Source organism: Mandrillus leucophaeus, unplaced genomic scaffold, assembly GCF_000951045.1.
Source record: "Mandrillus leucophaeus isolate KB7577 unplaced genomic scaffold, Mleu.le_1.0 Scaffold8, whole genome shotgun sequence".
In the NCBI taxonomy this organism is placed as follows: Eukaryota; Metazoa; Chordata; class Mammalia; order Primates; family Cercopithecidae; genus Mandrillus; species Mandrillus leucophaeus.
The window spans coordinates 3,884,482-3,909,326 of record NW_012108696.1 but is presented as its reverse complement, the minus strand read 5'-3'; the positions used below and the strand labels follow the sequence as shown (position 1 = coordinate 3,909,326).

The 24,845-nt window shown below is 51.3% G+C and overlaps 1 protein-coding gene across 5 annotated transcripts in view; it reads left to right on the top strand.

Moving 5' to 3' along the window:
• RANBP3 (RAN binding protein 3) overlaps positions 1 to 24,845 on the top strand; it is a 62,874-nt gene that overhangs the window by 16,786 nt on the left and 21,243 nt on the right. For 2 of the 5 annotated variants that reach the window (XM_011967407.1, XM_011967406.1), the window contains exons 2-5: positions 3,710 to 3,765; positions 10,013 to 10,216; positions 20,137 to 20,173; positions 20,265 to 20,351. The exons of 1 other annotated variant lie outside the window; for it this stretch is intronic. In XM_011967407.1, the coding sequence (XP_011822797.1) occupies positions 3,710 to 3,765; positions 10,013 to 10,216; positions 20,137 to 20,173; positions 20,265 to 20,351 (384 nt within the window). The remainder of the gene's footprint in view (positions 1 to 3,709; positions 3,766 to 10,012; positions 10,217 to 20,136; positions 20,174 to 20,264; positions 20,352 to 24,845) is intronic. 2 more of the 5 variants (XM_011967409.1, XM_011967408.1) reach the window with 1 other exon arrangement.

Here is a 24,845-nt window from a genome sequence, read left to right as displayed (position 1 = left end):
CTTGAACTCCTGACCTCAGGTGATCCGCCTGCCTCAGCCTCCCAAAGTGCTGGGATTACAGGCATGAGCCACCGTGCCTGGCCTTTACTGTCAATATTAACTAGGAAACTAGAGAAAGACTAAATGTCAGGATGTTAATGAAACCTTACTACCTCTTTCAAGCCTCAGACACATCATTTTATACGATGATCTTTTTGTTTCTTTTTTTGTTAGTTTTTTGAGTTGGAGTCTCACTCTGTCACCCAGGCTGGAGTACAGTGGTGCAATCTGTCCTCCCTGCAAGCTCCTCCTCCAGGGTTCATGCCATTCTCCTGCCTCAGCCTCCCGAGTAGCTGGGGCTACAGGCGCCCGCCACCACTCCCAGCTAATTTTTTGTATTTTTAGTAGAGACAGGGTTTCACCATGTTAGCCAGGATGGTCTCGATCTCCTGACCTTGTGATCCACCCGTCTCGGCCTCCCAAAGTGCTGGGATTACAGGCGTGAGACACCGTGCCAGACCGACATTGCAGTTTTAAGTGTGCATTTCATGACAGTGCTTCTGGCTGCTCTGTGGAGGCCAGATCTGAGGGAGTGAGAGTAGAGGCAGAGAAGAAAAGGAGGGCTGAATGGTGGCAGGAGTGGGTACAGGAACAGGAGATGGGAGGCAATTGCGGAGGATCTGATTGGATGTCACCCTGGCTTTCTGTTCTCTGGGTGGCTCCTGTCAGAGCTGGACCCTCACGTCCCCTTCCATAGCCTCCCTCTGTCTCCAGCTGGGTCACATGTCCAGGCACAGGGCAGGGTCGTTGCTCCATCAGAGGGGCCCTCTCCTGGCCCATGCCCCCCAGCCCTACTGTGTGTCCAGAAGGCTCCAGGCAGGACCTTGGCACCACAGCCAGCCCAGGCCTCCCATAGTTACTCAAGTAGCTGCAGTCCCCTCCGCGTACCTGCAGATCCACTGACACGGTTCTCATCACCAGCGCACACTTCTCTCCATCCAAATGGTTCTCTCTCTTCTGGCCCTTCCTTACTAGCCTGGCACCGAGTGTCTTCGCCTCACATTTTCTCTAATGTCCCCCTCCCCTCCCCTTCATGAAGTGTTTGTTGAATCCATACAGTGTGCCAAGTACTGTTCTCAGACCATTGGGTACCCAGGGGAACAAAGCAGTCTCCGATCTCATGGAGTTTATATCTTAATGGGTGAGACAGACCATAAACCCATCAATATGGAGTGGATCAGGCAGTGACACTTGTTATGAAGAGAAAGAAAGCATCTTAGCGTCACTTTGAGGCCTGTCCAAGATCTCTTCCACAGATGCTGGCCTGCAGCATGTGTGTAATTAAGTCTGCAGTGACTGGACCACGCCTCTCTCAGACTGGAGTCTGTTAGTGACAGGGGGCAGAGATCGAGCTCAAACTGGCTTAAGCAAAAATTAGCACTGATTGGCTTCACTGAAAAGTCTGGGGACAGAGTTAGCTTTGGGCCAAGCTTGACTCAGGGCTGAACACAGGCCAGATTTAGTCCTCCCGCTCCTTCTGTGACTCTGCTACCCTCTGGTTGGCTCTGGTCCAAGGCCCCTCTCGGTGACATGGGATTGGCATGGCAGCCTCAGGGTCATTCACTAGCAGCTCAGCAGCCCCAGGATCTCCAGCGAAAGGCTCGGCCTTGTTCATGTGCTGCGTGTTTGCCGACGCATGCGCGACTCTCCTTGTCAGGCCTGGAGCTAGGACTGAGCTTTGCACCATCTGAACTCGGGACGGGGGGACAAGGGGTGGGTAGCTCCCTAAAGAAAATGGGGTTGGCGAGTGCCAAACTGGCTCAAACCCTGGCTCCTTCCTGTGCATCTTGTGACCTGACAGCTGGCAGGGATGCAAATGCAGAGGTCGGGGCTGGGCTTGTGGGGTACAGACGTGGCACCGGAAGGCCTCTAGGATCCTGGTAGCAGACACGGTGTGGATATGCTGCTGCTCTGTCCCAGAGTCCTCCAGCATTCCTTTGACATCATTTATTGCCTGGCATAGGCGCATTAATTCACGTTTGTCAAGTGGCACCTGTGCGTTGTTTTGGCCAGAAGTCTGCTTAGGGAAACCTGGAAGTCTGGTTGGAGACCCCTCTGACCCCCACCTGCTCCCTTGTAGCCCCTGGGTCTCGTGCATGCCAGTCACCCCAGTGTTTGCCTTGGCTGTACACAGTGAATTGGACCCCAGCGTGCCGAGGCTTCAGGGAGGATGGTGAGGGAAATGTCACCATCAGTGGGCTGCCTGGCTGTGGACTGTTGCCCCAAGGTTAAGACCAGAGTCTGTCCTGCTTCTGCAGGAGTGGGATGGTGTCTGTTTGGTCATCTTGGTGCTGTCCCTTTCTCTCCACCTCAGTCACTACCACCTGGTCTCCCCATGGCCACCCTCACTCTCTCTTCCCCAAACTGTTCGCTTTCAAGCTAAACCAACGCCAGGCATCCCCTTGCCTTTTATGACATTTCCCCAGCAAGTCAGCATGCCCACCACCTGCCCCCACCCCCATTACCCCACAAGCTGTGCCTTCAAGATGCTGCTGCTCTCCCTTCCAGCTCTTCTTGAGACCCCAGCACAGCCCCCTCTTCTCGTGGACCTCACCTGGACTCCAGAGCAGACCAGGTCAATGCCCAGGCAGAGTGCCTTCATCATGATCACAGGCAGTGCATGCTTCCTGGCTAATGTCTGGCTCCCCACAATGGGGGGCGCTGCGAAAGCAAGGCTCTGCCCAAATCCTGCTCACCGCGGAGGCACCAGTGTGCGGCCCGCAGCAAGCACTCATCAGAGTCACAGCTGCTCTTGCTTGGCCTCCACACTGGGCCCTCAGTGCCCTGAATGGTGAAAGAGGCCCTGGGAGCACCCCCAGGGTTCATCAAAGTACATGCAGGCCCAACGCCATGAGACAGGTGTGGTCTGCGCCTCCTCGTGGGGTCGAGGCAGTCCTCATCTTCCCATGCAGGCAGCAGGGCCTCCTGGGCTGTCACCCACTCCAGGGCTGAGTGGCACGGGGCTGTGGATCTGGCTGCCCCTGGGTAGGAGACAGATGGTGTTGCATGGGCATAACAGGCTGCCTTGCTCTTGTCTCATTAAGGAACAGAACACCCCAGAGTGTTTCTTCCTTCAACAGCCGCTGTGCAAGATGAACTCTCAGACCTCTGGCAACTCCAGACATCCTTTCCTCCCTACCAGCACTCACTTAGAGGTCCACGTTGAGCGTTGGGATTGTTCTACCAGAACTGTCTCTGCAAAGAGCACAAGCAATGTGGCCCTTTTTGGTTGCCCTCTGGCCTGTAAACTTTAAAAAGCTAAATTAGTCTCTAACATTTGCAACTCAGGAGATGCCGCATAAAAAGCCAGTGTCTGTGCGCCACATTCCTGCAAGGCCATGGTTGATGGCACCAAATAGCGCTGCCACACTCTCCACTGCTCTCCCACTCCCATTTACACGCCCAGTCTCAGTGAGTCTGGAAAGCTCCTTACTGACAATAAATGCATACAGCAGAGGGCACACGTCACATCATTCTGGGTGTTTTTCACAAACCCAGCGCACCTGTGCATCCAAGCGTCCAAGTCAAGGTGCTGTTCTAAGCGATTTGATGTTCTCTGGAGTTACTAGTTTTATTTATATGTATGTTTAACATATTACAAACAAATGTAGCTTTGTTTACTGTATGCATATAGTGTTGGGGGGAAAAAAACTAATTTTTCTTTTTGCAGAAAAGCCTGCCATTGCTCCGCCCGTCTTTGTGTTTCAGAAGGATAAAGGACAAAAGGTAAGGGGCTGGTACGTTCTCTCTTCACTTCGTTACTCTAATTTGTTCTCTCTTCACTGAGAGTCTCTTTTCCAGGTCGCGTTGCCAAGGCTACTTCTGCCCACAGACGGGGAGACCTAAGCAGAGGCCTTTACACCTTCACGTTGAGCTTGGAGGGAAAAGGCCTGGTGGCTTTAGGTTACCGTGGAGAGAGGTTAGGATGGGTCTGTTGTGGAAAGGGCTCAGAGAGTTTATTGAAACAGTGTTAGAAAGCTTCTTCCTAATTCCTGATGATTTGTTTGAAAAATGCCACTGTACCTTAGGAAAACTAATAGCAGAGGGACAGTAGGGGGCAAAGGGAGGAAGGAAGGTGGGGAGGAAGTCAGGGAGGGAGGGAAAGGAGGAGAGCAATGGTGGTTACGGGGGAAACAAGACCTTTAAGACTGGATTCATTGGCCCTAACCAACTTGGCATACGTGCATTTACAGTAATTATTCGTTTGTTTGCATTATATATTTATACCCTGTGTCCATGAGGCTGCTTCTCCCTTGGATTCAGGGTGTCTGGGTCGCAGTGTGGTTGGAAGTACCTCGCCTGATTCATGGCGATGAGCTGGCAGCCTGTGGAAGGTCTGATTGGCGCGGCAGCAGGGTTCTGTGATAAGACAACGATGGATGCTGTTTACCTTGAAGCCATCGGCTTCTCTCACTGACAGATCAGTGTGGAAGGTCAGAGTTGCGTCAGAAGTTAGTCGGTGGTGCTGTGTGGCAGTGACTCCTCAGCTTGCATGGGGACCCCCACTGTTTATCCAGAAATAATGTGTGGTCCCTCTGCACTGATGCCCAGTGGTGGCACTCCCCACCTCACACCCATTGCAACATGTTAGAGGGACCAAGTGCTGTGCTGTTTCGGTGTGTTTTGAGGATGTCTGCATCTTGTTGGTGATAACAGCATTTGAGAATCTCATCAACTCCATTCTCCTGTGGCTTCTGTCCCCTCACAGGTGACCAGCTCCCAGGCTGGAAGCCGCTCTCATGATCTGGGACTCACGGCTGCTGGTCTTCGGTCCTGTCCCGAAGCCAGCGTTTATCTTGATGTGGCCCAGTTTTCCTGAGCAATATTCAAGTGCTCTGTGGGGGTCGCGTGTGTGTGTTTGGGGGGGATTGGGGAGGAGGGGAAAATGATTGTCCTAAACCTCCCCCAACACACCCCTCCCAGGATACCTGTGTGTTAGCCGGGACTTATCTACTAATTTGTGAAACTTTCCCATTGTTACTCTTTTTGCTGAAGAAGAAATCCAGAAACATATGAAAACTTTCTTCTAGTTTTGTTTTGATTCTCCAGGTATTTCCAAGATAAATCTGCCTCTGCTATCTCCTCTCCCTTGGGCCCTGACAAGTACAGCTTAATGACGTGATTTTATGATTTGTCTTTTGGAGGTTCCTTCAGTATGAAAGGACTGGTGCATTTCTCTAGTTTTAGAGAATAGTAAAGGCTCAGGATTTTACTATTGTTGGAACTCTGTTGGAAATGTTATAGTCATTCCTCAGGTGTTCAGTAAAATCAGGATTTTCTAGAATTTTACATTATGATTATCTTTTGAACCATTTTTGGCTTAAAACAAAGGTTAGCAAATTAAGGCACAGCACTGTCACCTGTGTTTTTTTGTTTTGTTTTGTTTTTTGCTGTTGTTGTTTTATTTATGTTTTTATCTCTGAGAGACAGAGTCTTACTCTTTGGCGGAGGCTGGAATGCAGAATCGTGATCACAGTTCACTGCAGTCTGAGATTCCTGGCTTCAAGCAATTCTCCCGCCTCAGCCTTCCGAGTAGCTGGGACTACAGGCACCACCACCGCACCTGGCTAATTTAAAAAAAAAAAATTTTTTTTTTTTTAAGAGATGGTGTCTTGCTATATTGCTCAGGCTGGTCTCAAACTTACAGCTTCAATCAGTTCTTCTGACTCAGCCTCCCAAAGTGCTGGGATTGTGGGCATGAGCCAACAAGAACAGAACCACAGCAATCCCCTTTGCAGTAGCCTGTGGCTGCTACAGCAGTAGTATTTGGACAGAGACCATGTGGCCTGCAGAGCCTTAAGGTATTTAGTATCTGACCCTTTGCAGAAAACAGCTTGCCAACCCCTGGTTTAAAACAAATAATAGAAATCAATAATTCTTTGAATCCGAAGACTTTAGGGCAACCAGCAAGATGAAACAGTAACGTGTAATATTTGCTCAGATGAATTGAAAATGCTTTTAAAGTCACTACTTGTTGTGTCAGTAATGTTTTCACAGCTAAGGGGGTTTCATTGCTTTGTGATTTGCAGGCTAATTTGCATGTATGACCTTCAAGGGGTCTATGCCAATTACATAAACATGTTGGAGTTGAACCGGAAGGCTAGTTAGGAAGGCATTTTTTAAAATGCCAAGTAGGCCATGCGTGATGGCTCACACCTGTAATCCCAGCACTTTGGGAGGCCGAGATGGGCAGATCACAAGGTCAAGAGTTCGAGACCAGCCTGACCAACATGGTGAAGCCCCATCTCTACTAAAAATACAAAAAATTAGCCGGGCGTGATGGCAGATGCCTGTAATCCCAGGTACTCAGGAGGCTGAGGCAGGAGAATCGCTTGAATCCAGGAGGCAGAGGCTGCAGTGAACCGAGATCGCACTGCTGCACTCCAGCCTGGTTGACAGAGTGAGGCTCCATCTCAAAAAAAATTAAAAATAAAAATTAAAAATAAAATGCCAAGTATAGGTCTTATCAGAATATTGGCTCACAGCCAATTCTAAATGGACTTTTAAAAATAACTGCCCTCCAGCCTTGGGAGCTGGGCTGCCCACTTCTGTCACTCACACTTCTGTGGCACCGTCAGCGGAGAGGCACGTGGGAAACCTCTGTGCTGAGGCCAGGAGCGGGAGGAGCCTTTGTGGCTGTTCGCTTCCCTGTCGGAGGACAGTGTCCACATGGCTCTGGAGTCCTTCCTGCCACTCAGGAGTGAGGTGGAAAGTAAACACACAGGGCGGGCGGCTGGCTTTGTTTCTCCTTGGCTTTCTGGTTCAGGGCCTGCAGGGAGCAGCTGCAGTACGTGTCAGAAGTGAGGGTTTGAGAGCCCTCCTGGTTTCATTCTCTCTTGCGGAGGTCATCAACCCGTCCCCGTCTTGCTCTCCAGAAGCCAGACTGGGAGCGAGCTGTTAGAGCTGCTGCCGTCGTTTTTCTGAGGAGGTTCCCCGCCCCCCACTCTTTTTGCTTCAACATTGTATTTTGAAAATTTTCAAATCCTTGGAAAAGAGTGACACTGCAAACACTCGGGTATCCTGCACCTGGCTTCGCCGTTAACATTGCTGCCCTCAGCTGGGGATCCTGCCCCTGACTTCCCTGTTAACATTGCTGGCCTCAGCTCTGATACTGGAAGTTAAGCCCCTGTGACATTTCTGCCCTGAATTCTTCCACAGGTATCTCATGGGGATAAGGCCATTCTGCATGGTCTTACTACCATGTTACTCCTACGAAAACGTTAATTCAGTAATATCCTCCAATATACAGTCCATGTTTTAAATTGTCCTAATTGTCCCTCAGATGTTACTTATAGCGACTTTAACAACTTCTTGATCCCCAAAGATCAAGAAGTCGCATCAACTGCGGGACCAGCTGACTTACCTTTCAGTAAACGAGATCTCAGACCACCCTATGGGGTGCAAGTAAAAGAGCCCCTTCCTCTCCACCATCTGCCCTCACACCATTCAAAGGAGACAGCTCTGTATGCTCAGGTTTTATTGCTGAATCATGATTCAGCATGATTTGGAGTTGAAAAGAAAGACATGAAGCTGCCAGCCCAGGAGTTAATTTTGTTTTTGTTCAGTGGCAGAGCCACACAGCGGTTTTCTGTGGGCCCCACTGATGTGCCAGATTGCGCTTCAGCACACTGCAGATTGGGACTGTGGCCTGCGTGTGGGTGCCCGTGGCATCACTTAGCCTTGGGTGAGGTTGCCAAATCCTATTGTTCCAGGGCAGAAAAAGCCATGTGTGGTTTTAATTGTCGTCGTAGCGCCTAAAACGAAGCCATGGCCAGATTGGCAGCACAGGGATGTTGCTTACTGTCTTCCCATGCCTGGGCTTCCTGGGGAGGACTCTGCTGTCTCAGCGAAATGCCTGCATTTACATGCACCAGTGTTTCCGGGGCAAAAATGAAACCTTTCCTTCTTAACTGTAGTGGTTGGAGGTAGAGTTCTTTCTTTTTCTTTTTAATGTGAAGAGAATTTAAATATCCTTATGTGGGCTGTTCCATTATTTGTAAAGACTAAACATTTCTTTCAGTTGCTCGCTCTCCAGAGCTTTTGTTAATCTGAAGTGGGGAGGCTTTGAGGTTGTACTAGCAGAATAATGCCCATTTGGTAAAAAGACAGAAGGCAGTTACAGAAATGCTATTTAGCAGAAAGTACAGTATCACTGAAAATGTGGTCGTCGCGTGTTTAGACCTGCTTTTGAGGCTTACGGTTGTTGTGATGAGCTTAGCCCTGGGGCACGTGGTTTTCGCCAGCCATGTGTATTTTAGGATGAGGTCAAAGGCTGGCAAAATCTTGATGTTTGATTTTACCAGACATGTTGAAAAACTCCAGGCTTCACTTTGGTTCTTTAGAGCTTATGCTTCCTGCCCAGGAGAAATGCTAGGACCTGAGTAGAAAATGCTGGAATGACATTGTTAATTCTCCCATCTGAGAGAGGAAGTGATGTAATACTTCTCAACAAACTCATCTTAACCGAAGATAACGAATTTGATCCTGTTTTGATGTCTTGATTTCCATGTTAGTGACTTACTTCTTGGTCCTCCTGTTTAGCATTTTGAATTACCATTAGGGTGTTCGAATATTTATATTTCAAAAGCAGGGATTACAAAAAATTCAAGTGGTTCTAAGTAGAGATAGGCAGTGCCTCACAGAGCTCTGGGTTTAATTTTTCTCTTGTGAGGTGTTAAGTCTCTCCCCATAAAGTAGCAACAGACATGGGTGGCTGGACCAACCACGGTGCCCTGTGCAGGTTTAGAGAGCGGTTGGTCCATGGATCTGCCCTGGATACAAAAAGGCAACAGTGTCCCCTTGATTACTTTTGAGATGTGAAGATTGCTTTTGCTTTCCTAGGAATTTGTGGACATTCTCTTACATCCTCTTTGTGTAGCTCCTTTCATCCTCCTGGATCACTACTTTTTAACTAGTGCCCAAACCCCGTCTAAAGAGGTCAGCCACTTCACATCCAGAAGAAACACAGCCACATCCACAGGGAGACGGGGTAGCCCTGTAGTCATTTAGGTCGCCGAGTGCGAGAAATGGCTCCATGTCATTGTATAATGCCAAGAGGGAGGTTTGGGGACTGGAGCCTGTCTGTTTTAGGATGCCAGGTGTTTAACCCATTTCTCAAGAAAAGTCTTGGAGTTATGGCCACAGAGCTCTCAGCCCATGGAAGCCCTGCTGGAGTCCCAAGAACCAACTTAAAGGATGCCGGGTGTTGTACTCTGGGGAGGAAGACCCAGAACCGGCTGCTCTCACCTTGGCAGCTTGCCAGATGAGCCCTTGCCCAAGGTGTTGAGGTTGCACCTGGGAGAATCCTAGGCCGAGGGGCACTGCGGATGTGCCCCCCCATTCAGCTGAACTACCTGCCTGCCAGTGATGCAAAAACCAGCTCTCGGTGTCCGTGTCACCCTACACCTGCACTCACTGAGGTGGGAAAGAGCTTTCTGCATCCTGGGTGTAAGCAGAACAAATGGAAAGTGCTAGAAGAACTGTAGCGAGAAGCAGAAGCCCTTGACCCCAGCCTCCCTGGTTTCTCCCTAACTGTGGGGTTCCAGGCCCGCCTCCCCCTTTCCTAAAGCACAGAAATGGTGCTGATGGCCAGCTCCCCCATTTCAGTATTTTTGAGATCCAGAAGGGGTTTAAATCTTTTGCATGATCGTCCCTTTTCCTTGATCACCAAGGCCCATAAGCCAAGTAGCTCCTTACCAGGCAGCCCATAGTTTTAGAAAGGAGGGTCCTGCCTCTCATACATTGTAGAACCCCTTGCAGAGTCACATGGCACCTAGTCCACTCTCACTTTCCCTTCCGTCAGCCAGGAGAGCCGGTTTTGCTGAGCAGCATGTCCCTGCTCTCCCCACCTTCCTCCCAGGCGCAGGAGCTGCTGCAAGCCGAGCCAGCTCCAGCCTCTGCCCCTGCCCGCCCTTCCTGCTGTGTGGTGCAGCCTTTATTCACATTGAAGGAAAATTGTCTTTTTTGCTCCCAGTCCCCTGCAGAGCAAAAAGACTTGTCGGATTCGGGAGAGGAGCCTCGGGGGGAGGCTGAGGCCCCCCACCATGGCACGGGTCACCCCGAGTCAGCTGGCGAGCATGCCCTAGAACCTCCTGCCCCTGCTGGCGCCTCAGCCAGCACTCCTCCGCCTCCCGCTCCTGAAGCCCAGCTTCCTCCTTTTCCGCGAGAACTGGCAGGGGTAAGTCCACACCTACTCGGCACTCCTACTGCCCAGGGGGAGCCCAACCCAGACCAGCCCCTTTCCCTTCGGGTCCCTCAGATCCTGGCCCTAGCTAATTGTAAGCAGCTAATGGTAACTTAAAAGATGACAAGGATTTCTTCCAACTCCCTTTAATTCATGCTGCTGAAAAGTCAGGGAAGATCGAATCCCCTTTTCGTGTTTTCTAAATTGGGGGAATATATACCCACAGCAAGAGGCGAATCGTGTCTCCCGAAAAAGACATGAGGGGTCAGGAGGAATTGAGTCGTGTGAAGTAGAACCTTCCAAACCTGATTTGACCCCTTCACCCTCCTTCCATTTTTCTTTTTCTTGTTTCCCTGAATGTGGGCATTCAAGTTTAGCGTCTTAGAAACCCAAGAAGCTAAGGCTTCCTTTGATATCTAGGAAGAGGCGCTCTCCAACACAGATTATTTTGCAAGACTGATTGTATTTGGACTGTGGTTAAGGCGGTGAACTGATTGTCTTCAATCAAAGCAGGAAGAAGAAAAGACTCTTCCTTTGAACCCAGAAGGAACCCCCTGAGCCCTTTATCTTTGTATTAAGAAGCCTTTTGAAGATTATAGGTGGAGAAGATTGTGAACTCTCAAGAACAAGAAATGTCTTGGGTTTTTGAAGTTTGATAAATTGGGAAAGGTAAACATTATCCTACATTCAGGATTGAAAACTCCATCCTCTAGGTAACTCATGACAGAAGACCCCCATTCTCAGGACAGGGAAAAAGGACTCTTAACAAGAAAAGAAGGGACCCAGCTCTGCCTGCCTGAGCACCAGGCAGCCTTCCAGGCTGATGCGGTCCCAAACCTTACCCCAGATCTCAGCGTTCCTTCTAGCACACACCAGTCCCCGGTTTCTAAGGAAATTATTAACATTCAGCTACAGCCACCAAACCCCAGGACACTTAGGAAGCACTATTCAGCCAGGGGTGGGTTGGAGTCCTGTGTTAACATTTTGGTGGAGTCAGTGTGTGATGGAAAAAGAAGCAACAGTCTTTACTTGTGCCAGAGGCTACGGGGAGAGGGTAACGGCGGTCGTGGCCTTTGTGACATGAAAGTGGGTTTGGGATAGTGAGACAGGAGCCGCGGGAAGGAGTCCAGCCAGGAGGCACTTGTCCCACAGTGCACTGGGAGTACAGCCCTCCCACAAGCTCAGGTAACGGCCACCAGAGCGAGAATTAGGAGGTGGCTGCACCCTTCTTTTGTTGTCAGAGCAGCTGCTGGAAACTTCTCCTGAGTCGGGTATGGTGAGTTACTGCACCTCTGGTCTTTGAGAGCACAGGAAATGGTGTTCTCAGGTTTCCATCTTTAGCCCTCTGGGGACAGATGGTCTTTAGGGTCCACCCCAGAGGCCTTCCACAGGTGCCTGGGTTTGAAAAACGCAGCCCACATAGAACTCTCCAGCTGCAGAGGTGATGGTTTCTAGAATGAGAGTAGCAAACAAGTGGATCACAGAGTTTTTGTGACAGCAGGTGCTCTTCAAGAGCGCACGCGCTGTTCTGTGCCCTGTGTACTTCTCAACAGAGGCCTGTGCGGGAGTGTCCGGAGGGGCCTCACCTCGTCCAGATGTTCATCTCTTTGGCCTGGCCAACCCAGGTAGATCTCAGCATCCTGATTCTCATGGACTTTGGGTCTGAGGCTCTGATCCTGAGAAATTCAAGCATCCCCTACACTGGCAGGGGGAAGGCGAAGCTGTATGGCAGGGAGCCTTGGGATGAGCTGGGGGTCACCGTGGGAGAGCCAGGATTGGGGGTTGCGCGGAGCAGTGTGTAAATGTTCCAGTGTAGCTCTGGTGACCATGCACATAACATGCACCTTATAGTTTTAGCATTCGTAACTTTCGGACACCCACTTTCAGGAGCACCAGGAGAGCCATCATCAAGCCCCTTGTGACAGCTCTGAGCCAACCAGGGCTCCTTCCCTCGGGCTGTCTGCAGAGAACACCCTGACTGGTTGCTGAGGGCTCCTGTTAATTGACTTTCTCTACTAATCGGGCCCACTCAGAGCAAAGTAAACTTTATTTTAGGTTACTTAGGCCATAGATCAAGTCAAATGGAACCCAATGCCAGCTGCTTCTTGGCCTGAGACTTTAATTTGGGTCTCACTCTGTATCACACTGGCGTTCAGGAAACCGCCCCCATGTTACCCGGCAGGTCTCATCCATCACGTGTAGTCTGTTCACTTTATTCCACAGTTCCTGGGGGGAATGTAAAGCTGAGAGTTCTTGATAAATTATGGCTCGCTGAATTGTTGCTTGTAAAGGGCCCTTATCATCTTTCAGTCTCGTCAGAACCCTGGCCATGGAAGAGTCAGTACCAGGAAAAAGTCTCTATATATCAGACTTCCTGGCTTTCAGAAGACAGTCTGAAGAAGACCAAACCACATCCCAATTAAGTTCTCTGTTTGATGCGGAGAAAGCAGGCAGCTCTGGGCACTCACTCCAAACCTGGTGGAATTGTACTGGGCTGAAGCTCCCTGCCAAGGACCTGCTGAGCTTCAGATATGTTTATTAGACCCACCAGGGAGCTTAAGGAGGTTCTGGAATGAATCCCTCTGGCCAGACAGTTTCCCCCCACCTTCTAGTCCCTGCACAGGATTTGGCCCTCAGCACCCCTCAACGTTCAGACCTTTGGAAGCCCCCTCTCACTGGCTTTTCTCAGGGCCTGCCCTTTTGACAGGAATTTCTCAGCTGGTTGCCTCTGCCACTGAATAAAAAGCATTGAACTGGCCCATCATTTATTTTGTATCCCAGGCATCCAGCCATGACCAGCCAGGTTTTCTAACTTGTCAGACTCACTGAGACCCTGGTACGCCTCTTGGTTGCCACAGTTTTATAGAGGGAATTTATCTCTTTTTTTGACATGGAGTCTCGCTCTGTCGCCCAGGCTGGAGTGCAGTGGCCTGATCTCAGCTCACTGCAAGCTCCACCTCCTGGGGTTCACACCATTCTCCTGCCTCAGCCTCCTGAGTAGCTGGGACTACAGGTGCCTGCCACCATGCTCAGCTAATTTTTTTTAGTATTTTTAGTAGATACGGGGTTTCACCATGTTATCCAGGATGATCTCGATCTCCTGACCTCGTGATCCGCCGACCTCAGCCTCCCAAAGTGCTAGGATCACAGGTGTGAGCCACTGCGCCCAGCCATCTAGAGGGAATTTGTCTGACATGGCCTTGCTTTCTGGTCTTTCCTAGGGGACCAGGTAGACAGTGCCATTCCTTCCTGCTTCTTCCTTGTTGGTCTTTGTGTCTGGAGTCGGCTTCTGAAACTCTGTGCCTTGCCCTGGGCCGCCTTGGCACCCGTGTCCTCCTTGAGGCCACACCAGACAGTCTGACAAGATCCGTGTTTTTTGGACAGGGCAGTTCTTAATAAATGTGACAACCACGATTTTCACTGTTTCGTTCCTTATGCCACGAACAAACTTCCCACCCCTGTATTCCCATTCCAGATGGGATGTGCCCCCCGTCTTGTATTTAGCGACAGGGACTCATGCGCCTCACAGAATTGAGCTACTTCCCACAAGCTCCCAGTGGCTCCTGGTGGGGAGCTTGCTGCGCCGCCAGCCCCCACCCCGCCGGCAGGGACGCAGGGCACAGGGTCAGCACTCACAGTGCTCGCTCCTGACAGCCTGCAGCCCGAGCCGTGGGAGGGCTGCTTCACCTCTGAGCCTGCTCCGTTCGCTTCTGCTGTCCCAATGCCAGAAAGAAGTCGAAGGGCCCTCTGGTCTTCTTTCTCTTCTGCTTCCTTATTATTACTCTGGGGCGCTGTCATCGTGGTGTTGAAATGGGTGCTGACCAGCGCTCCTGGGTGTCATCCTGAAGCCCTGCCCCTCGCAGCAGCGGAGTCTCGTTTGGGAAAAGCGGAGGAGGAGGAGGAAATGGGGCTCTGTGTCCTGCTTCTGTCCTCACCCCTCCCCATTAAGCTCGCGTCCTCGGAGCTTGCTCTTTTGTTTGTTTGGTTTTTTTTCTCTCTCTCTTTTCTTTTTTTGAGACAGAGTCTCACTCTGTTGCCCAGGCTGGAGTGCAGTGGCTCTATCTCAGCTCACTGCAAGCTCCGCCTCCGGGTCCAAGCGATTCTCCTGACTCAGTCTCCTGAGTAGCTGGGATTACAGGCATGTAGCACCATGCCTGGCTACTTTTTGTATTTTTAGTAGAGACGGGGTTTCTCTATGTTGGCCAGGTTGGTCTCGAACCCCTAACCTCAGGTGATCCACCCGCCTAGGCCTCCCAAAGTGCTGGGATTACAGGCGTGAGCCACTGTGCCCGGCCTGGAGCTTACTCTTAAAATCCTCCTGAGCTCTGGTTGCAGACCTCTGGGCGCTGACCCCGAGTGTGTCCCAGGCATTGTTCGGGACCAACCCCTGAGGACCCACTGCCTTGTTTGGGATGAGGGGTGGCCCCAGACTGCCTTGACGCCAAACAGGTCCAGATTCCTGGGCTGCTGACTCCAGGAAATGGAAAATGTGGAGCTGGCATTGGCTGTGTGTGGGGCTGGGTGGCTCAAAGGAGGTTCCTTCACCCCAAACCTTTTCCTACTTTGGAGAAGACAGCACAAGCCAGCTGGACAGCAAGTTCCAACATCTCCTGAGAGGAGAGGCCCTCCATCCCAGCAAGGCGCAGGGTGCGGAGGCCTGGACGGGGACAGAGGGCAGGCGGCGCCTCACGTGGCCAGTGGGTTAGGATTTTAGAAGAGCTCTGTCCACAGGCACGCATTCTGTCTTCTTGCTTCCCTCAGCTGGGTCTTAGTGGAGAGTTGTTGGCAGGAGGTTCCCCTGTTGGAATCTTCCTGTGTTGTCCTTCCCAGGCCTTGGCTTCCCAGCCTTTCCAGGACCAAGAGGCCCCCCACTTTGCTGCAGGCAGGTTCTTAGAAGAGATTTGGGGCACGGATTTGAGGGTTTCCTGAGGTCAGGGGTCAGACAGCATCTGAACCTTGTCTGTCTAGGCACCCTTTCTTCTCAGGGTCACTGAAGGGGGACACAGTGGAGGACATGGACTCCACCCATGCAGCAAGTCCTCAGCAAGCGCCTTCTGTGCAAGTGTCCCGGGTGTCAGGTGAATGAACTGTGTTGTAGGAGACACCTCTGAGATCATCTCCCTCTGTGATAGAACAAAACAGGGTAGCTCCCGAGAGGGGCTGGGATAGGGAGTGAGCACATGCTTACCCTGGAGGTGGTGCTCACAGCATCTCAGACACGCAGGGACAGGGAGGGAGGGCGCCCACGGAGGAGCAGCACTCAGTGAGGCAGGAGCAACCAACATGTTCAGAAAACAGGCGGCCACATGGCCAGAGCCTGGTGGCAGAGGGGACCCTGTGCCTGAGGAGGCCACCAAGGCAGGAGGGAAAGGTACGTTCTCCGGGGGCTAGAGCTAATGGGACTTGCTGGCAGGTTGAAGGTGGTGGGTGAAGGGGAGGATGAGTCCAGAATGCCTGGGGACACCACAGTGTTCCCAGGGCTGCGCCTAGAGCCACTAGGAGACCCCAGGAGACTGTTGGGAGCCCTGGGGCCACACTCTTGACCTAGACATGCTGCTCTGGAGAGAGCGTCCATGGCATCCACGATCCCTGAGAGGCATGGGGTATCGTGAAAAGAGCCCCCAAAATGCGCAAAGCAAAAACGGACAGAACTGAAGGGCATAATAGTCGAGTCAACCGAAAGAGTTGGAGACTTAGTACCCCACTTTGAGTATGGATAGAACATCTAGACAAGATCAGTGAGGAGTTGGAGACTCAGTGCCTCACGTTGAGTAATGGATAGAATATCTAGACAGGATCAGTAAGGAAGCAGGACTTGAGCAACACAAAAACCAACCAGACCTAACAGACATATAGGACACCCCACCCAAACAGCGGGGTACACGGCCTTCTCAAGTGCACATGGAAAATTCTGAATGGGAGACCATTTGTTAGGTCACCAAACACATCTCAAATTTTAAAGGATTGAAATACGGAGTATGTGCTCCCATCACAAGGAGATAAAATTGGAAATCAGAAACAGGGAAACTGGAAAATTGACACGTGGAAATTAACCTAGATAACCACTGAGCCAGAGAGTTAGGTGTGGAGGCAGCAGGAGAAACATCCCGTGCAGGGGTGAGGAGACATGAGGGAGCTCAGGGACCAGCTGCCTCCGTAAGGCCAGACTCAGGTCTCTTCTCCGGCTTCTCCATGGGCTGCAGGGGGCCTGGGATGCAGTGTCTTTTTGTTGAACAGATGCTAAACGGGCTTCTACCGTGAGGACCAGTTCCTTCCTAAGTCTAGTGGGGTCCCTGACACAACTCCCAGGATCAGAATAAGCCACAGAGAAAGAGTATAAGAGGCCTGGAGGTCATCTCACCAAGGGGTTCGTTCTCGCCTGAGGGAAAAGGAGGATGTCACTGGATGAGAGAGCAGGTTGTCTACAGAGGCCAGAGAGGGTATGGCCATCTCCTGGTCCCAGAAGTCGTTTAGTAAGGGACAGATCCCCCAGGACCAGGGAGGACACCGTGTAAGGATTTTGGTACAGTTGAAATGCTCGTTGGATTAAAAGGGGAGAGAAAAGCCTAGAGCCACAGGATGGGACTTGGGGGCAGGGATATCCTGGGCCTGCTGTTAGAAATGGATGGGAGGACAGGTAAGGCCAGGGAAGCCAGAGGTGAGGCAAACAGTGCGGTGTCCGAGGCGATCGGGCTGTGCCGAGGCAGCTGGCCTCAGACGGGGACCTGCACAGAGCATTCGGAGGCCAAAGCCAGCCTGCGGGGCTCTGGAGGGCGTGGATTACCCAGAGGGCAAGGAGGCTGTGTTAGGTGTCGTTTCTCAGAGCTGCCTGCACTGGGAGGCTGATGTAAGGGCCCGCTAAGGGCGGTAGCTGGCCCGGGCATGAGATAGATGCCCAGGCATGAGATAGATGCCCAGGCTCATCATCAGATGAACAAAGGTTTTGGCAACCTGGGTGGGCAGATACTGCTTCTCTGTGTTTCTGTCACCTTTGCTAAGTATGAGGGTGAACAATAGCTGGAACCTGTACCCACTCCACAGATGTCACCCAAGAAGAGGGATGCCAAGGTGGTGACAGCTCAGCACTATCAGATGCAACCCCAGGCTCTGGCATCTCTAGAAAGGTTCCCAGTCCAGGTCCCTCGCCTCCTGGGTGCACCCAGGACTCACTCCACACCCCTGACTCCCTGTTCATGTCTGCCTTGAACTCTAAAGCCCTGCCCCCAGCGTAGCCTCAGCTTTTTACATCAGTTGGGAGTTTGGTCTCATCAGGTGTGGTCCACGAGCATTGTAATCGTCTGCTCCCAGCACTGGGCTGAGCACCTTACCTGCCCTGCCTGTCGCCTCACGCATCCCCGTTTTCCAGGTGAGGAGACCGAAGCCTGGGCGAGGTAAGGTTTCACCCTGAGAAAATGGCAGAGCCGGAATAAACTTGACAGTTCTTCTTCCCTTCAAGAGGCGGCAGGGACTAAGCAGCCTCTGCGCCCCTCGTGCTCTTGTCCTGGCCAGAGTTGGTACTGACTCTAGGGCCAGGCTGCTTGATGCATTGCGTTTTTGATTCAGTGGTATTTTCACAATTGCCCCAGTGACTAAGAGAACCCACTGTTGTGTTACAAGGATTTTGCGTTTCCCACGCACTTTGATGATGTCATCTTGTGGGGATAGTGGTAATCAGCCCTCACTCATACAGTCCCCTGGGACTATTTCCAACGCCCTCTCAGAACACGGGCCTCAAGCAAGTAGCTCAGGCTTGCTTTTCCCACACAAACCCATGTTGTCAGCTCACACGGGAGGCGAAAGTCCAGGGTATGGTTTTTTCTGACTGTCGTGAACGAACTATGTGACTTCAAGTCAACGTTCTCTGGGTTCTCACTGCCACACGCTGCAGTCCTGGGCCTGTAAGCTAAGATGATGTTTACATTTTTAAAGGATTATAAAAGCAAAAACAAAGAAGAATATATGACAGAGACCAAATGTGGCCCACAAAGCCAACAGTACCGACAGTCTGGCCCTTTATGGGAAAATGCGCCACCCCGACTTGAGGGGGGTCTCCCTTGGCTCCTGTGCTCTTCGGTTTTATTTATTGCAGTTTGCTTTCCCAGGCCCCTCTGCAGTTTGCAAAGCACTTTCACATGCATCATCTCCCGTAAGCCCCAGCAGCTTGTCGAGGCAGACGGGTCTCATTTGGCTAAACTTGACCTCTGAGGAGCATGTTTGAAAATAAGAAAATTGGTTCTTCTGCTTGCTCTTGCGGGGAGTATGCCAGGAGGAGCAGCACCCACTCATCGGTGTGCTTTTGGCTGCTACATTCTGAGACAGGACATAAATGAGGGATTGTGTTGCGGGAGAGGATAAACACTACTCATTTTAAGTTTTGAGGGGTTTTTTGTTTTGTTTTGTTTTGTTTTGAGATGAGATGTGTCCTTCAGGCTGGAGTGCAGTGGCATGGTCATAGCTCACTGCAGCCTCAGACTCCTGGGCTCAACTGATCCTCCTGCCTCAGCCTCCGGGGGAGCTGGGGCTACAAGCATTCACCCCCATGCCCAACTGATTTTTGTGTGGTTGGGTTTGTTTGTTTGTTTGTTTGTTTTTGATTTTTTTGTTTTTTGAGACGGAGTCTCGCTCTGTCGCCTAGGCTGGAGTGCAGTGGCACGATCTGGGCTCACTGCAAGCTCCGCCTCCCGGGTTCCTGCCATTGTCCTGCCTCAGCCTCCCAAGTAGCTGGGACTACAGGTGACCGCCACCATGCTCAGCTAATTTTTTGTATTTTTAGTAGAGACGGGGTTTCACCATGTTAGCCAAGATGGTCTCGATCTCTTGACCTCGTGATCCGCCCTCCTCGGCCTCCCAAAGTTCTGGGATTACAGGCATGAGCCACCGTGGCCGGCCTGGTTTTTTATAAAGACAGAGTCTTGCCATGTTTCCCAGGCTGGTCTCAAACTCCTGGGCTCAAGCGATTCTTCTGCCTCAGCCTCCCAAAGTGTGCTGGGATTACAGGTGTGAGCCACTGCGCCCAGCCCATTTTAAGTCTTTTTTTTTTTTTTGGAGACAGAGTCTCCCTGTGTGGCCCAGGCTGGAGTGCAATGGCATGATCTCAGCTCACTGCAATCTCTGCCTCCCGGGCTCAAGCCATTCTTGTGCCTCAGCCTGTAGCTGAGATTACAGGCGTGTGCCACCACGCCCAGCTACTTTTTTTTGTATTTTGAGTAGAGACAGGGTTTTACCATGTTGGTCAGGCTGGTCATGAACCCATTTTAAGTCTTGGTTGCTAGTTGTTCACACTCTAAAGCTAAAGTTTGTGGAATAGGAAACAGGTCCCTCCCCTCAACCTGTGACTGGGCTTTGTCTTTGATGGTTCTGTTCTAAACGCTTCACAAGCAGGCTTTGGTCCAAAACATCCAAGCTCTTACTTGCTCTGGAAATAACGGCCCACCCTGAGACAAGGATGTGCACGGTAGAATGTTCCAGGGCTAGGAAGGGAAACCATTTCTATCTGGTGTGATGCGACCGTTTTACACAAGTCCGCTGCCCTCAAGGGTGGAGAGGGTCGCTTTTCAGCTCTTGGCAGGATGAACAGGGGCCAGATGAGGTTCGGCTGTGTTTGAATTTGGGGGTGGTGGGCCAGTTAGCGTAACCTGTGGAGAAACAAGAAACCGATCCGGGTGCTGCGGATACTTTCCCAGCCACTGAGAGGATTCCTTGGCATGTGTTTGTGAAGCTGGGTGCAGAGGTTCACCAGGGGGAATTTTTGAGCTTTGGGCTGAAATCCTGGCTCGTTCGGGTGCTGGGCTCTGGGAGTTACTGGGAGTTAGCTGCCCGCGGTGCATGTTGGGATATTTGTTATGGAGCCAAGAGTTGCTCGGTTGCCGTGAGGCTGATGCCCTCTGACCCCGGCTGTGTGCTCCTTGTTTCAGAGGTCAGCTGGCGGCTCCAGTCCTGAAGGCGGAGAAGGTAAGGAGCTCTCTAACACCTTTGACCATCTTCAGTTTTAAAAACGGAAGGAACCTGATTTTTCTCCTCCTCTTCTCATCATTTTCTGTAGATTCTGACAGAGAAGATGGAAATTACTGCCCTCCTGTCAAGCGAGAAAGAACGTCCTCTTTAACCCAGTTCCCACCCTCACAGTCAGGTAAAATATGCAAACTTACCGAATAGTAAAAGCGTTTATGCTTAAAAACCCGCCGTTCCCCTCAGTGCTGCGCGTCCGTCTGCTGTGTCCTTCCTGCCCAGCTCCAGTTAGAGTCGATCTGAGGCTCGGACTCGGTCCGGAGTGAGGTGAGAGCTTGCCCAGAGTGCAGCACCAGGGGTCCTCGTCTAGAATCAGTGACGCTGACAGCATGGTGAGACTTGGTGGCCTAAGGAAGACTGGGAAGAGATCGTCCCTCTGAAATGGAGGAAAGGGGTTGACTGCTTAGAGCCCTGTTGGGGCCTCTGCCTGTTAATTACATCTCCTCTTTCCAAGGCTGGGCACAGACTGGGGGTTTAGGGGTGGGGTGTTCTGACCCCTCAGCTGCATGCCCAGCACAGGCAGTCCAGTGCAGTAGCCCAGACATGCACATGCATGTGCACACAAGCATGCACACACAGTAACCAGCAAGCCAGGAGGCCTCAGCAGAGGCCCGTGTGTGATGCTGTGAACTCCCAGAGGAGAGGAGCTTGTTGGGGCCTGGAAGGGTGGGTCAGGCTCGGACTGTGGAGTAGGGCAGGCTAAAGGGCTTGGAGGCCCTGGACGTGAGGCCTGGTCTGAGCACAGGCATGGAGGTCAGCCTGGGGACTCATGCAGGCTGGTACAGGAGAGAGGTTCCTGAGGCAGATAACGCCATCAGCACTACTTAATGTGACACTCAGAAAGCCTGGCCTCCAGCCATGGAGTCGCCTGTGCAGATGTGAAGGTAAACACCACCGCAGGGCTGTTCTCTCGTCCCCGTCTTGACTTCCCACTCTGGCATTGTCTTGTGGCCTCTGTCTTGGCTGTCTGTAGCACCAACTTGGAGATACATGAGGGTTTAGACAGGTTCTCCGGTTACCCAACTGAAATCCATTCTTGGAAAGTTCATGTAAATCATTTTACAGTCCTGAACCTTCAGGATGTCACGTTGTTTCTGTGTATAGAAGTCACGCATGCGTTATAGGAACACACAGTGTAGGAAGCCAGGGTCCTTCCCGAGTCACCCCTCCACACCCCTGCTTTCATGCCCCTTTCCCATCATGTTGGTTTTGGACATGGCCACGTCTTTTTGCAAGGCTGCATTAGGTTTTCCAGTGCTGTTACACTGTCGTCTGCTGACCGGATATTGTGGAACTGTCCAGATGGCTTGCAGTCGACATCTTTTATTTAATGATCTCTGCGCCCGTGGATAGGTGTTCTGTGGAATGAGGGAGCTCCGCTCCCTGCTTATTGATTTTATTCCTTCCCACTCACTGCCCACTGCTAGACCATGCTTGCTGCATCGGAAACCAGCGTAGAGAAGAAGTGTTTGGGCTGTGAATGTAGGCTAAAGAGGTGAGGGACCACTGTTCTGCTCCCCTGGCCCACTTCAAATCACCTCCCGTCCAGCACGGCAGCCCCCAAGAGACAACTCAGCTTTCCATCTTCAGGGCAACTGGAGGCGTGAGGGGCACTGATAATTTGAACAGTGTTGTCTTTGGTTCCATTCTGCGTAGAGTGAGTTCTTCCCCTACGAATTCCACTTCATTTGTGGAAACCTGTTGGCCGGCTCACACCCTGGGAAGCAGTTGCCCTGATGAAGGAAGATCTTAGGTGGGGGAGGGGACCCCATGGACAATCCTCCACAGGTGAGAAGGAGTCAGGGCCTCCAATGTGGCCTGGAGCATCCGGCACATCCCCTGCCAGCTGCCCCTGCAGGGGTGCAGGGACAAGGGGGTGGCCCCAGTTGACCAGAGTTAACTGTAGTCATCAGACAGATGAAGGCCGTCGGGCTGGAGACCCTCGTAGTGCTATAAAGAGAGTTTTGAGGTTTGCTTTCTGGGGAAAGACTGAATGCCCTGTTCACGTGCTGTCCCATCTCCTCCTGTGGGACATGAGGGTCCACCCCACCCATTCATGCTGTTTTTCCTCTTGTTCCCTCCCCCGCCTGCACCTCCTTGCTGACAGTTTCAAAAAACAATGTTTTTATGCCATCAAGCTTCTGCGAGCCATCTGCAGGCAATTCCGACTCAGGCCCAGGTGAGCCCCCGCCCCTCTGCCTTCCCGCCCAGCCTGGGGGTTCTCCTGGGAGGAAAAGCAATTGGTGTTGGAAAATCAGATCTTCAGCGGGCATTTAAAGTCAGTCCTTTTTCAGCTGTTAAAATTTTCCTCCAACTCTTCAGCTTATAGTTTGGGGATCTGGCGTGAGATGAGGCTTCATAAGCCCTTATGTTTGTTTCTGCAAGCAGGGCTTGGTTGCATGGGGCTTTAAGTCCTCTAAAAACAACCTGTAAAGAAATGCATTACTCATTTTTCAAAATTTTACACAAGTAATGCATTCATAATTGGGTTTTTTTGTTTTTTTAGACGGAGTTTCACTCTTTTTGCCCAGGCTGGAGTGCAGTAGCACGATCTCAGCTCACTGCAACCTCCACTTCCCGGGTTCAAGTGATTCTCCTACCTCAACCTCCCGAGTAGCTGGGATTACAGGCGCACACCACAACGCCAGGGTAATTTTGTATTTTTTAGTAGAGATGGGGTTTCACCTGTTGGCCAGGCTGGTCTTGAACTCCTGACATCAGGTGATACGCCCGCCTCGGCCTCCCAGAGTGCTGGAATTACAGGCATGAACCACCGCACCTGGCCCATAATTGTTTTTTCTTTAAATCAGAAATATTTCAAGTAAAAAGAATTCCTGCCCTTTCACCACTCACGCTGCCATCCCAGAGGTAGCGCCTGTGAAGTTGGTGAATTTCCAGACCCCTTTTCAGTGTATTAAATTCTCACATTAATGTTGCTTAGATCTACCTAGATAAATATGTTTAATCACAGCTTCAAAACTTTTTGTGTGTTTTGGAGATGGAGTTTCACTCTTGTCCCCCAGGCTGGAGTGCAGTGGGACGATCTCGGCTCACTGCAACCTCCGCCTCCTGAGTTCAAGCAATTCTCCTGCCTCAGCCTCCCAAGTAGCTGGGATTACAGGCATGTGCCACCATGCCCGGCGAATTTTTGTATTTTTAGTAGAGGTGGGGGTTTCACCATGTTGACCAGGTTGGTCTCGAACTCCTGACCTTGAGGTGAACTGCTCGCCTCAGCCTCCCAAAGTGCTAGGATTACAGGCGTGAGCCACCACATCCGGCCCCCAGCTTTAAAATGTTAAGGACAGCCGCTCCCCCTTTCTGAAGAATATGGAGCCTGCCTTTTTGGTCTTTCACTGGAGAACCAACTGGAAGGTTTCCTGAAAGTTTCTCCCATGTGGCTGAAATTCCTCATAAAAGATTTAACGAGCAAGTTTAACAACCTGAATTCTGTAACCCAACCTACCTTATATAAATTCATTGCCGACTTCAAAAGCATTGTGAGATAAGTTAGCCGCTGGCGTGACGTCCCTGTCAGGGGAAGAGGTGGGTTTTTATAACTCTGAGCATTGAGTTGATGGCCCTGTTTCAAAGAGTCATTTTGACTCTAAAAGCAGACTGTTTTGAGCCAACCGCCTGTTCTCGTCCTGCAGAGGGGCTTTGGTGTTTCAAGGTTCTCAGGAAGGGCAAAAGGAAGGGTTATTCCCGGGGTGTCACTTAGCAGGTGGTGGTCTGGACGGGAGCCTGCCGTGGTGAGGCAGGTTCTGCTTTAGGTGATCAGTTTCTAAAGCCGTGTGTCTGGACCCATTTGTGCTGCTGAGCTCTGTTACGAATCTCATGATCACTTCTGAGGTCTGTGAGCAAGGCCTCCCTCCTGTCTGTCTGCCCACAGACCTCTCCCCTCCGGTCTCAGGAGCAGGCAGCTGTTTCGCAGGCCCCGACACGGCATGGTTAAAGCCCCAGCGCCCTCACGCATGAAAAGCCAGTCATGTTAGCCCCACATCTGTTCTGCAAAGCCACCTTCACATCCTTGTCTGCCTGCATTCTGTTTTTTAGCTTTAATTTTGAAAAGCTTTAACACAGAAGAATTTATCTGTCCCTTTTATCTGGAGACCCCATTTAGCTTTCTCCAGTCGGCTCCATGAGTCCATTAGGAAAAAGGACTCAGACCCTGGTCCTACGTCACATACCTCCACTTTCATCAGGAATGGATCTTCAGGCTTCCCTTGACTTTCATGACCTCAAGGATTACAGGTCAGCTGTTGGGTAGAAGTCTCTCAGTTGGGGCCTGTCCAGTGTGTCCTGGTGGTGAGACCCAGGTGTGGCGTCTTGGATGAGAACGTCACGGAAGCCATGCACAGTACTCATTTGTCCCCTTACCAGCACGGAGTAGCTGTGACCTCGATCAGGGTGCTGTCTGCCAGGTTTCGCCACTGTAAACTTACTTTCCCCTTTGTGCTGGATGGTTTCTGAGAGACACTTTAGACTCCGGGACTGTGTGTACCTTGTCGCACTCCTGCCCTCCAGTGCTCACTCCCAGTGATGTTTTCAAAGTGATGTTTCCTGCTGACAACTGCCCCATGGGATTCTCTTCCTTTTTTTTTTTTTTTTTTTTTTT